General features: G+C 38.7%; 1 protein-coding gene across 1 annotated transcript; it reads right to left on the reverse strand.

The window, feature by feature from the left end:
- Positions 1 to 723: 723 nt before the first annotated feature.
- On the reverse strand, positions 724 to 8,655 carry LOC129762248 (diphthine methyl ester synthase). Its single transcript, XM_055760325.1, has 2 exons — positions 8,258 to 8,655; positions 724 to 1,628 (listed from the first exon to the last, which is right to left on the reverse strand). Exons 1-2 carry the CDS (start codon positions 8,390 to 8,392, stop codon positions 843 to 845), a joined length of 921 nt encoding a protein of 306 aa, XP_055616300.1. The 5' UTR covers positions 8,393 to 8,655; the 3' UTR covers positions 724 to 842.
- Between the last annotated feature and the right edge of the window lie 4,015 nt (positions 8,656 to 12,670).

Below are 12,670 nucleotides of genomic sequence, written 5' to 3' on the forward strand. Positions count from 1 at the left end.
GGGTACAATGCGTGTGGGGGGTTGTATACATAGACATACAAACTGCAATGACCCTACCGGGAGGCAACCCTTAGCAATTCATTTAATTTCAAGAGTTAGATGGCCGTTGCCAGGGACACGGATAGTGGACAACAAACAGGGCGATGGCGACGCAGCGTTAGATGGACGATTTTCGGTAGCTATTCGGTGTCGGTGACCGCTTGAACAGCCAAAAATTTGACTGTTATTTTCTATCCTAAACATGCTGAAGCTGGACAGACCGATAAAATTTCATTACCATTGGAACCTCTTACCGAAAGCCATTGCTAACGGCAATTCTGACCGCCAAAATGTTCACACACACATTAAGGAAAACACAGAATCAGAGAATCTCTTGCTCGCACCAAGAAGCATTGACCGGTAAAACACCACCCTTCATGTTTCGGAGGATAGATGCAAACGAACAGCGAAACCGATGGAGCTAAACGGCACCTTGTTATTACATTAGCATAGGAATTTGATGTGTCCTTGAACCTTTTGGGGGTTAGAAGTGGCGTCCGATGGTCAATTGATTAAAATTTCCCCACCACAGAGAGACCGCGAACCAGCTTGAGCACCATAATTGCTCAAGCGATAAGAATTGATTCATGCTGGGAGAAGTCTTGCATCGAAGGGTAACTAACTTTCAAGGACAAACGACTGTGAACTTCGAAGGACTTTCTTTTGTTCAATTCGAAATATGTTTTTTCTCTTTGTTCAATATTAACATCTTAGTCATGATTCGCATGTATATATATAAATTCATCGCAGAATAAGTAGAAATATAATAAGCAACCTAACTTACTGATCGGCGAGCGGATCCTCTAGTTGTTTGAGTTGCTGGTGGACGTTCCGTCCAGCGTAGGATCATACATGTTGATCGGCTCGTGTCGTAAGGCGTTCTTCTGCAGTTGTTTGAGATCTTCATCGCAAAACTGCTGTAAATATTCCATTTCCAGCGGATGCATTTGGGGGGCTGGAATAATAAGCGAATGCAGGGGTCCATTCAAATCGGTGCTCTTCATTTTCTTCAGTGTGCAAGCCTTGATCTGTTGGGTTTCGTGACCAACTCGAGCCAAACCAACCACCACTGTACGTTTTGATATATCATTAGTATTCTCCCCATCCAGCCGACGCTTTTCCTCTATTTGAAGCAGTTGATCAGCCGCCTCGCTACAGCTCATAAAACGGGGCGGTTGATATTCACGCTTTTTCTTCATCAACGATTCGAGCGTCGGTTCCCTCACTCGGATGTCCAGCAGACAAAGTGTGTGCAGTCCATGTTTCACATTCGCCAGTATCTTATCGTAGAAGCTGTCCGGTCGCCAGCTCTCACTCCAGTAGGGAATGGAAACCGTCTCGCCGAAATGATACAGCTGCAGTCCGCAGCATCCGATTGCGTTCATGATGGACGCGTTATGCACCACTTGGAAGGGGATTTTCTTCTCCTTGGCACGCAACAGCAGATCGGTGTGTGTCGTGGCTCCGAATGGGTCACCCACCACTAGGAAGGCTATCTCGGTTTTATCGGCCCCGGCGAGGATTTCGTCCGCTGCCTGCTCCACCAATTCGCGATCGGCCAAGATCAATGGACGGCCGTAGAATTCTTCCTGAGTAAGGTAAAAGAACAATACAATATATTGAAATTTATGAATAAACATCAAATGTGGTAATTAATTATTTCATTGAATAAAAAATTGATCTTTTCAAACATACGACTATTGGTCAAATATTAACCCCTTCCCGTATTATTTAATACGTCACACATCAAGTGATTTCACTAGCCTGCTGAGCGTTCTAGCGCCCTATGTTATTCAAGTACCCACGAGTGAGACTCGATGTTGTACGGGAAAGGGTTAATGAGAAACACCTTCACCTTAAAAACCACTAACTTTTAATTTTTTCACTACTAAAATGATACTTAAATCCACTAATTTGGAAGTTTCACAACTGCATCCTGTATAAAATTCTCTCATCTTTGAAATGTGTTCAACAGAATTGTTGTACGTAGCGTAATTCTAGAATTTGAGCCAGTTCAAGGCAAACAGAGCCCGAAACAGAGAAACAGTTCAATAACTTTATCATTGTTGAAATTCGAACATATGGGTAGAATTTTTTTTTCATCAAATATGATTCTCTATCACCTTCTGATAGATCTCGGATTTTTTATATGAGAATGGTATTTTATGATTTTAAGGGGCAATTTACACACACACAAATTAAATTCATCTTTTACTAGGTAAATTATGTTGGTTTGTCCGATTTAGGGTGTTTTCACGCAACTAGTAAATGCAAATCGATTTTTATTCATGAAAATCACATCTCCCCAAATCTCTAGTTGTTAATAATACCAAAAGGCGTTCAAATTATCCATATTTGAATGAAAAAAATCGAATTTTCAAGTAGATGTTGCATTTCTCGTAGCTTAAGTTTACTGTCATCTCGTGGTAGCTCCCTACCTACCTGCCTTGGGGGTGTGTGATTTCGAAAATTTGTGGTGAAACCTATACCTGGCCTCTTGCTTCAACCAGTAGTTCCCCCTTTGGGGGTGCTACTGCCCTCGGACAATTTGCTAATTAGTTCGTTAACGATCTTTTCCAGCTCTGAGATTCGCTTTTTTTAATTCCCCGATAAAAGAAGGACGCGTTGGTGCTAATTCTCTCAGGAGTAGCACTAGACGCTGAGGACTTAATTGCTTCTGTAATTTCTGCAGAACAAATCATTTACGCAATTCTCGATCACTGGGTGCTTACGAGCACTTTCAGCATACCGTCTCTTTCTAGTACTTGCCAGAGGTATGCCCGAACTGGTAGCACTTATAGCACTGTGAAAGTTTGGGGATATATTCTCTGGTCTCAATGACTAGAAAACCCAATCTAACACTGTCCAGCAATACTGTCATGTTGAACGTCAGAATTAGTAGAGTAACTCTCTTGACTTTAACGGACTTGTTGAGGTTTTAATTCCCTCTCCAAGTCGACCTCCGACATATCTGTCGCATCACGACAGAAAAACACCCCCTTGACGTATTAAGGGTAGGGTGGAATGTACATTTAACCTTCGTATCGATACATTTACCAACTTCCGCAAGCTTTTCTGCTTGGTTCCTGTTAGAAACATCAACAATGTATTTTCGCTCACTATCACTGGTCCTGGCTCCAACAGTATACTCGCTTAAGTTAAGGGCCAGTGATTTACTAATCATAAAGAGATTCCGAGGAAGCCCCTTCTCATTCTTGGCCTCTAGGACCAGAAAGGCGTATCGCGCACCGCACTACACTCTATCCTCTGGAAATAAATTGTCTTTTTTTTTAATTTGATTTAATTTTAACGCTCATACAAAACCCACAAGTCGCTAGAGAAACAACGGTCAGCTGTGCCAGAGTCCTGCAGTAACATAGTAAAGGCGGCATTAATGTGGGGAGGTGCCCTGGTACCCCATAGGTACCGTTCACGACTTCGTACTTATATCGTCCTTCTCCATCATTCATTCCTTGGCACGGTTACTGCACATAATTAGGGGCCCGGATAGTCTGGTGGTATCGATATCTCAGGATCTAATCTATTCGATTGATTATGCTGAAATTTTATATCAGCATGTAAAAATAAATTGTCTAAAACCGTTTCTTGACATCTCCTTTTTTTTTTCGATTTTTCATGAGCTTCTAAAGAGCGATTTTTAATGAAAAATAAGTCATTTTTAACAAAAATGGCCGCCATTTTGGCCATTTTTCGAATTTCTAAAAACCCCTATATAGTTGCTTGAGGTACCCAGCAACATTAAAAATCGCATAAAATGCGAAAACCTCGATTTCTTTTAGCACTATAGATTAAGTCTCAATTCGGTGTAACGAGAATTGGCTTTATGATATACACTATCGTAAAATCGATCTATACGAAATCGTTCAACAGTGAATCATATTAGATCGTAATTGAGGCCATATTACATCATATTAGGAATTTGGCATATCAAAATCCGCGATGTCGTATGTACAGTGTTGACGTCTGGTGGTGATATGGTGATTGAGGGAGGCAAAATAATCTCTACCAAATCAGTAGGCCCGAAAGCAGCTCAAAATTGATGAAATTTGAATAAAATTTTTTACTTCATGTTGTTTGATTACCTAAAACACGTAGCACTGAATCTAATTTGACCAGTCGTATATCAACTTCACGACAGTTCCGCTAAAATACAATATACGACCAGGAATGGCGCATTCAATTGCATCTTTTCGTATTATGTGTACGAGTTTTAACTGCTCTAGAATTATTTAGACGCGTGGGATAGCTGTTACTTATCATTCAAACAACCGAAGTTCGAATCCCACCGGAACACATTTTTTTAACCATCACCACCACTCATTTTAAATATTTATGTTCCCCTCCCACTGGAAGTCAATTGTATAATTCCTATTTCTAGAAACATAAATGTCGTCATATATACAAATGGCGGTTCGTGAGGTTATAAACATAATTATAACTTCACGAACATTTTCCGCCATTCGTTTTTTTTGTTTGCCTGTAGGAAATCGTATATACGCATGACAATAGTCGTGCTTGATGCATCTGTAAGTTGTATCTTCATCCAATCTAATTCGCAAGCAATTGTCATGTATGTATATGACCTTCACTTTCCCATATAGTTATATGCCAGTTAGGTACTTCATATACCACCCAAAATTTCAGATATATGATTATGTGTGTGCGTTAGTTATACGGTTTAATGTTTGCTGGGCTGTCACAATTTCATTCCAAACACGCCAAACCACAGAAAAACATTGCCAGCGTGGACACAGTGGAGTGGAGTGGTTTTTAAAGTAAGGCACAGGTTTTAGTTTTTTTACTAAAAAAAATACTTCATACTAAAAAAAAAATCTGTGGCTGTTTTTTGTTTGTTCTATTCAGTTGTTAGTTACAGGGTGTTAACAATAGAAGTCAACAAAGAGAAAAATCGTTACATTTTACACATTTTTATTTATGAAGACGAAAATTAAAGCCAGGCCGCTGAATTTGTGATTGGTGTAAATAATGGCAATACTGGGCCTGATTCTCGAATACACTTCACGGTGGAAACGAAATAAACGGCACGCCATTGAACTACGTTTTACGAGTTAGTGAAGTGTCGAAGATAATGATGAGTTTTCAGGCAGCTCATTCTGCCTTTCAAATAAAAAATCATTAATGAAAATTATCTTCTTCGTATCAAACTGGTATTCAATGTGAGTGGAAAACTTTGTTTTCTTCATGTGGTATAATAATCCCATACAAAAATTTAATCTGAAGATAATTTGATATTATAATGATAAATTTAATGGGAAATTAATCTCGCATCCAGATGTCGGCACCGTACCGTTGTCATCGCGAATGCGTTTCATACCGTTTCCACCGTGAAGTGTATTCGTAGTGTATTCGAGAATCAGGCCTGTGGGATGCCCAATAAAAGTCCCACCGATATGTACATATGTTGTCCTAAACATTAATCACCGCAGGCGTACGGTTAACTGTGTCGACATAACGGCGGGGTAAAAGTCCGACACCGCATAAACCGTTGCTTAGCAACCGTTGGCCCTCGACTTCACTTTGCACCTTCAACGAGCTCGAGGTAAGACGTTCTTGCATTGATACAGCTACGCTGGGTGATTCCCTAATAATATGATATTTAAGAAACACACAAGGCCCACTGTAACAGTAAAACACGTGCATTTTTTTTATTTTTATTCAATTCTTTCTAGTGCAATACACTAAATTCAGATCTCTACAGTCAACAAATGGACCGTTGAAAGCTAGCGATTGACCAGAAACGTTCAGAAATGACCAAACGAAGATGTATTGTGTTCCATAAAGACTACGCAAGGCCGCACAACTCCGAGAGGTTGATTGGGATGTTTTAATGCATCCACCATATAGTCCGTATCTGGCACCAAGCGATTACCACCTTTTTCTCGCATTGCAAAATTTCCAGAGTGATAAGAAACGGAAACCAAGAGAAACCTATTGCTAGAGTTTTTCGCCAATAAGGATTTCTATGAGAGAGGTATCGTGAGGCTACCTTTAGCATGGTACAAATTTTACAACAATATGGTGCATATTTGAACCAAATTGAACAATTTGAAGCATATTAAAAAATAGTTTGAATTTCACCCTTAAATAATGGATTACTTTTTCCCAACCTAATATTATTCGATTATATACAGTAAAGAAAGTTTTGTTTTTTATTTCAAATATGACTTATGACGTATTTAAGTAAAAATGTGGAGTCAAAATCGTGATTTTTGAAGGCTCCAATTGAAAGCTCATCAGAAAGTGTTTAAAATGATATTGCAGCGGAATTAGAAAAGATAGGAGTTTTGTATCAAAGAACAAACTACACAGCGGTTCAAAAGCTTCAATTTGGATGAAAGAAACAAGCGAGTTTATTGTGCATTTTTTTGAGAAACTTATTAAAATCCCCTGAAAAACATTTGTAAATCAACTTTTAAGAGTTTTACTTCCTATATAGTACTACAATTTCCACTAATTGAAATGTTTTACAAATTTATAGTATACCAAATCTCCTCATCATTCAAATTTCTCAAATGCTACTTCGTACACGGTTCATGGTATAAATTTTTTTTTCGTGCATTAAACCGTTAAACTTTTACACATGTTAGGTGGCAAATAAATTTGTGTAAAATCACAATCGTATAAAATATCAATCTAAGTATGCATCATGTCTTAGCAAACATTAAATCGTATGAATAGCCATAATTGAACGCGATATACATACATCCAAAACTCGTTTGGATGATATACGATTCATATAACTGGCGTATACACCATATTTTATACGCATATAAAGCCGTATATAACAATATACGAAGCTTTTTAAACAGATATGTGATTTGACCTGATAATGCTATACAAAATGAATAGAATGTGCATATATAATACTAAATACTGCGATACTAGGATGATCGATATACGATTAAATCTATAAATGATACAGAAAACATTCACTTACTGGGCGAAAAGGGAAGACCAGTTATCGACATTCGCGTTTTAACTGGTCCGGTATGTTAAACTTCAAATAAAAACGAGGGCAACTTCAATGAATTGTTTGATTCGCGTTGATCATGAAATTGGATAAACCAATCTTCCATTTGAATATGGCGTCCATTGTTTACGAAATTCTGCTTTTCAACTGGTCCAAGGACAAGTTAACGTTCGCCCAGTTATTTTTAACAGACCAGTAAAACCAGGGCCAGTTAGCATACGATTACTGTATTGGAACCCGTGTATTTGCAATCTATACGATTTCGGATTCACATGATGCATCCATTGATTGATAATTTGATAGGAATTTATATGCGACCTTGCATGTGCAAAGGTTATACGATTTAATGTTTGCTGGGTTGTTACACTGATATGCAATTTGACGGAATATTGACCGGATTCATGTCCCGGGGATCGCTGTAATGTCATTTCATTATCACTGAGACTGGCAGTTTCAAAATAAGAAATTAAAAAAGAACATGAACAAGAACTTGTTTTCGGATGTGACTACTTTCTAGTCGAATCTGACTATTTCCTTTTTATACAATGAATACCCTTGGGGGTGGGGACCGTCACTGATATTGTGCGAATGCTCTTGATGTGGACTGAATGGAAAGAGTAGCAAGAATGATACGGGGCTCAATTTGTTGTAGGGAGGGTTTTAATGTGTGCAACTTTTCTTCGTGTTCTACCTTTGTATCCGGAATTGTGACAGAATAAATAATGGAATATTTCATAATATTTCATCAGCCACATTTCATTGCTTGCGAAAACAAAATGATTACGATACCACATCCATCGTATTCACTCAAGTGTTTCGAAGTTAAAAAAAAGCATCGGCACAACTGTATTCCTTCTGAGGGGATCTGCTTTGGAAAAGACAAACTTATTTTTTACCAATAATGAAAAAATACTCATTACTTTTAGATCATCGTATTATTTTCTCCAATGGTATTATGTTCAATAGATAAACGTCTTCTGATATCATATTACTCGCGCTAATTTCACTGGCTTTCCGGTCGAAATTCCGATGATAAAAGATGTGATAAATATCCCCGATTAACCATAAGGTCATGCATGAGACGTAAATTGGGGAAATGAATGGATAAAGAACGTACCTATTTCAATGAAAATATACAAAATCTGGATTTTTTTCTGTGCGTTTGAAGTATCGAGTTTAAAGATTTCTCCGAATTTTCTGACTCACCAGCTTTTCCTGTCCGCAGGTCAGAATCGACGTGTACGATTCCAGATAGACACGCTCGCATCGCTTCACTATTTCCAGCCCCTTCACGGTTATATCTTTGGGATCACCCAATCCAAGCCCAATCACGTAAAACATTTCCAAACGTAGATATTCTCTCCAAATCGGCTCGAAGAACAGTGGGGTGACGTTGCTGCGCGTGAACAAAACAGCTGTTGTTTTGTCTCAATCAGCTGAAGGATTTTTGTTTACCTGTCACGCGGTACGGTGGCATAGAAAAATAGGCTACGATTGATTCGTGAAATTCACCACGGTCGGGAGTGATTCCAGCCGTGAAAATACACGTGCCGAAACGTAGAGATGTGTTCACGCAAATGATTGTTTTTATGTTTTGTTTGTAGCTTGTAGATTTGACATTTGGTTGTTTTTGCTTCCATCGGGGGGACGTTCTCAGAACGGATGAACGATGTGTATCGCGGTGGGCTCAAATTATCATTCGAAGATTTTTGTTAGTTTTTGAATAATTGAAATAACGTTTCATTTGTAACGCAACGCAATTTGTAGTGCAATTATGACGTTTGGTACTTACGTGTATTAGCGTCACTGGAGCCGGAATTCAATAGAGAGCAATTTTATTGTTCGCACGGGCACTCAGTTATCTTTTGTAATGTTGTTGCTCTGTTGTTTGCAGTGTTTTATTATCTTATAGTGCTACGAAAAAGTTTATTTGGGATTTGCGTTTATTTTTCCGCAATAAAATTTATTCTAGGGTAAATGTAAGGGTGACAAAGTCTCCATCTAACAAGGATAAGGAAACGAGGCGGCCCAAGCCACCGAGGTGACGCAATTCGAGTCGACCGCCGATCCGCTATCGAGCGGCGGTTTCTCGCAAGCAAACCTGTGTTCCACCGTTGACCCGGTTAGTTTGAAACATAGGAGACGATCCTTCAGTTTGCACGGCATACGTTTGCCAGGTGCATTACGTTTTTCCGGTTAATTTTTGCTTTGAAACATGAGTGACGCTCTGGAGGCATACCGCAAAAACGCATTTTCTTAGCACTAAAAAATAGTAAAAACAACAACAATACAAATGACAACTGAGTGCCCGTGCGAACAATAACATTGCCATCTATCGAATTTCGGTTCCGGTGACGCTAATACGTAAGTATCTGATGGTTTCTCTGAATAAAAGTAACTGTGATGATTCTAATTCAACACGTGCGTTCAATGTTTTAGCCTATTTTGGACCAAGTGTTCGGAAAATCGAACAGCATGCTTGATAATGATAATGCAACCAAATAGTAATGTTTGTGTGTTGATAGTCAGGATATGAGACACAGAACAGCTACCGGAGGAGTAGAAAGGACGGGGTAATCTGCCCCATCTATAAAAAAGGCGACAAGCTGGATTGTGGGAACTACCGTGCTATCACAATCCTGTATGTTGCCTACAAAATTCTGTCTCAGATCCTCTTTCGCCGTCTATCGTCAATGGTGAGTAGATTTGTGGGAAGTTATCAGGCTGGATTCATGCCCGGTTGCTCGACGACAACCAGATTTTTGCTCTGCGGTAGGTCCTCCAAAAGGGCCGCGAGTATCGGAAGAACAGGGAAGAACACATACGACGGTAATTGACTTGCATACCCGACTGAAACACGAGGTGGAGCTGATTGGGATTGGGATCAATGCGTCTTATGGCGGGTTTACATTAGGGAGATCTATAGCGTAAAAATAGGTGTAAACGGGTGAGAATAAATATGATACACTTATTCGAGGTATATATAACTTGAATAAATTCAGCATATGTAAACGCTTGTGAATTTCTCACTGGTGAGAAATCACTAAAGTTGGACGCAGTTCTACTTTAGGTGAATAAATTCACCGAAAATATGAATATATTCATTATAGAAGTTCACGCTAGTGTAAACGGTTGATGCGATTTCTATAAATCTCATCATATTTCTTCACATGAATATATCACTAGTCTAAACCCACCCTTGGACTAAATACATGCTAGCAGGAGAGACTGATCGCAACAGAATTTTTCCTTGGTAGTAGTGTTATGATCGACGGCGACGAACTCGCAGTGGTAGAGGAATTTATCTACCCTGGTTCGTTGATAACAACTGACAATTCGAAGACGCATAGTCAATGGAAGTCGCGCCTACTATGGGCTCCGCGATTCCTTAAGGTTCATCAAACTCCGATGCTTGAAGAAGACTCACAAGCACTTGGTGTTTTTGAACGCCGAGTGCTCAAAACAATGCACGATGGTGTACAAGAAAACGGAGTATGGAGCAAGGGAATGAACCACGAACTGGCACAACTGTACGGCGAACCCAGCATCCAGAAAGTCGCCAAGGCTGGACCAGTGCGATGGGCAAGGCATGTTGCAAGATTGTTGCATCGAATCCGGTAGAGGAGCCCAGCGAGCGAGGTGGTTAGATCTGGTGGAGCAGCACTTGACAAGAATCGGTGCGGTCGGAAATAGGAGAACTCCAGCCATGGTTCGGGTTAATTGTGAAGAAGATCTAATCTCTCAATGGGATGTAGTATCAAAATAAACAAAAATAAATAGAAAAAATGTGTACCAAAAGATAGTTTAATTTATTAGCTACCACTTACCATCAATTTCATTTGATTTTGTATGAACTTATTGGGCAATAAGTACGATTCAAAGCAAGTATATCTGGAAGATGTTTTCTTTCTGAAATTATTGATTTATTGAAAAACTCAATAAAATACAAAAATATGTGAACTTTTCTACTCTATTACTTTGATAAACGAACACATGTTGTGATACAGGGCATAAATCATTTGAGTGTTCGGAAAATTGAACGCTGGCCATAACGAACATTTATCTTCTGCTGAATCAATATCAACACATCTGACCTCCGCAGCGCATTTTGGTTTGATTACTATGGAAGATGAAAGGTTTTCTCTTTTATTTTCCGAACATGTTGATAATCCTTTTCTGCCAATTTTTCGATGCCAATCTAGTTGGAATGTCGCTCAATGAACATCGCGAAATAGGTGCTAGTAAATAAGTAATATGCGTAACACATAAACTTTTGTTCAGGAAATAGCTTGCCTAACTGTTTCACATAGTTCATATTAATTATATTAAACATTTCGCGCTAGTAGAAAGACCGCATCTATATTTAAATCATCTACAGAAACTCCACTTCTGCTGCAAAGAAACTACGAATGTAAACAAGCGATGTGTGCCAAACAGATGTTCTGCAAGTATGTGTAGCCTATTTTTTCGCAACATATTTGTACTCTTTTTTTAATTCTTTATTATTCGCGTTGACGGCATTGAGCTTTTTTACTAGTTTATGGGAGCGTCAAAGAATAACTGATTTCCAGGCGGAATGAACGCGTTTTTAAAATTAAAATAATGAATGAAAATTTACTTTTACGTATCAAATTAGTATTCTATTTGAATGAAAAACAGGTGTAGGTAGGAGGTAAAAAAAAATCTCAAACGAAAATTGTTTTTGAAGACAACTTTATATCATAATGGAAAGATTCAGTAACAATGTTGGAAATGTATAACCATATGGCTAAATAAAAACCAGAAATACGTGTTTAAAGTAATTTAAAAACATGGTGTGAAAATTTTCATTCAAATTTTAACATTTTAAAAAGATTACACTAACGAGTTTGGACCAAAATTATGGCCCCTAATTGGAAGTCGCTACTAGACATAGACACTGTCGCACTGTCATCGCGAATAGAAACTTTCAGTCTCCTGGGCTGGTACGTCTCTGTAAGAAAAAAAACTGCCTCTCAAGTACCGCAAGATGTAGAGAACATATTTTACAAAATAAAATAAGAAAACAAATTCAAATTTAACATATAAGACAATGATTCTTTGTTAATGTGACCGTTCACGTTGATTGTTGAGTTACTACTTCTGGTTGGTGGGCGAGGATGTTCGCTAGCCATGGCCCCGAGCTAATGGAGGGAAAGCCGTTCCAAGATGCCAACTGTTCTTGTTCCTCTTATCGCGAAGGAGGAGAAACAAGGATCCTCGTTGTACAAACACTATTTTGTTTGCCACTCTTCGATTATCAACAGTGGCAAACAATGTCAAATATTGAACATGGAAAAAATTCAACTGAAATATTTAAGGTAACCTAACCATGTACCGACAGGGTTCGAGGAACAGACCAAAAAAATGTTTAGGTTTCCAATAATTAAATATTTGCTTGTCATGTTTTGTGTCGAATATATTTGATCAGTACACGTTGATCAAATTTTATCTGTCAAAAAAAGGCAAATATTTGACTTCGGCCAAACAGCGTATGAGCACCCTAATGAACATTATTTTCCCGTTAATTTGAGTTTCATTACCGCGCAACCACATGAACACCAAACTCGAACCAGACAACAATCTCTTGAATTCACTTCA

Source organism: Toxorhynchites rutilus, chromosome 1 (assembly GCF_029784135.1).
Source record: "Toxorhynchites rutilus septentrionalis strain SRP chromosome 1, ASM2978413v1, whole genome shotgun sequence".
NCBI classification, from domain to species: domain Eukaryota; kingdom Metazoa; phylum Arthropoda; class Insecta; order Diptera; family Culicidae; genus Toxorhynchites; species Toxorhynchites rutilus.

Excerpts from the sequence above, each read along its gene's own strand:
- LOC129762248 (XM_055760325.1), bottom strand. The coding sequence starts at position 8,392 with ATGTTTTACGTGATTGGGCTTGGATTGGGTGATCCCAAAGATATAACC. Across the intron at positions 1,629-8,257 it reads CCTGCGGACAGGAAAAGCTG|GAAGAATTCTACGGCCGTCC; the intron begins GTGAGTCAGAAA and ends TACCTTACTCAG.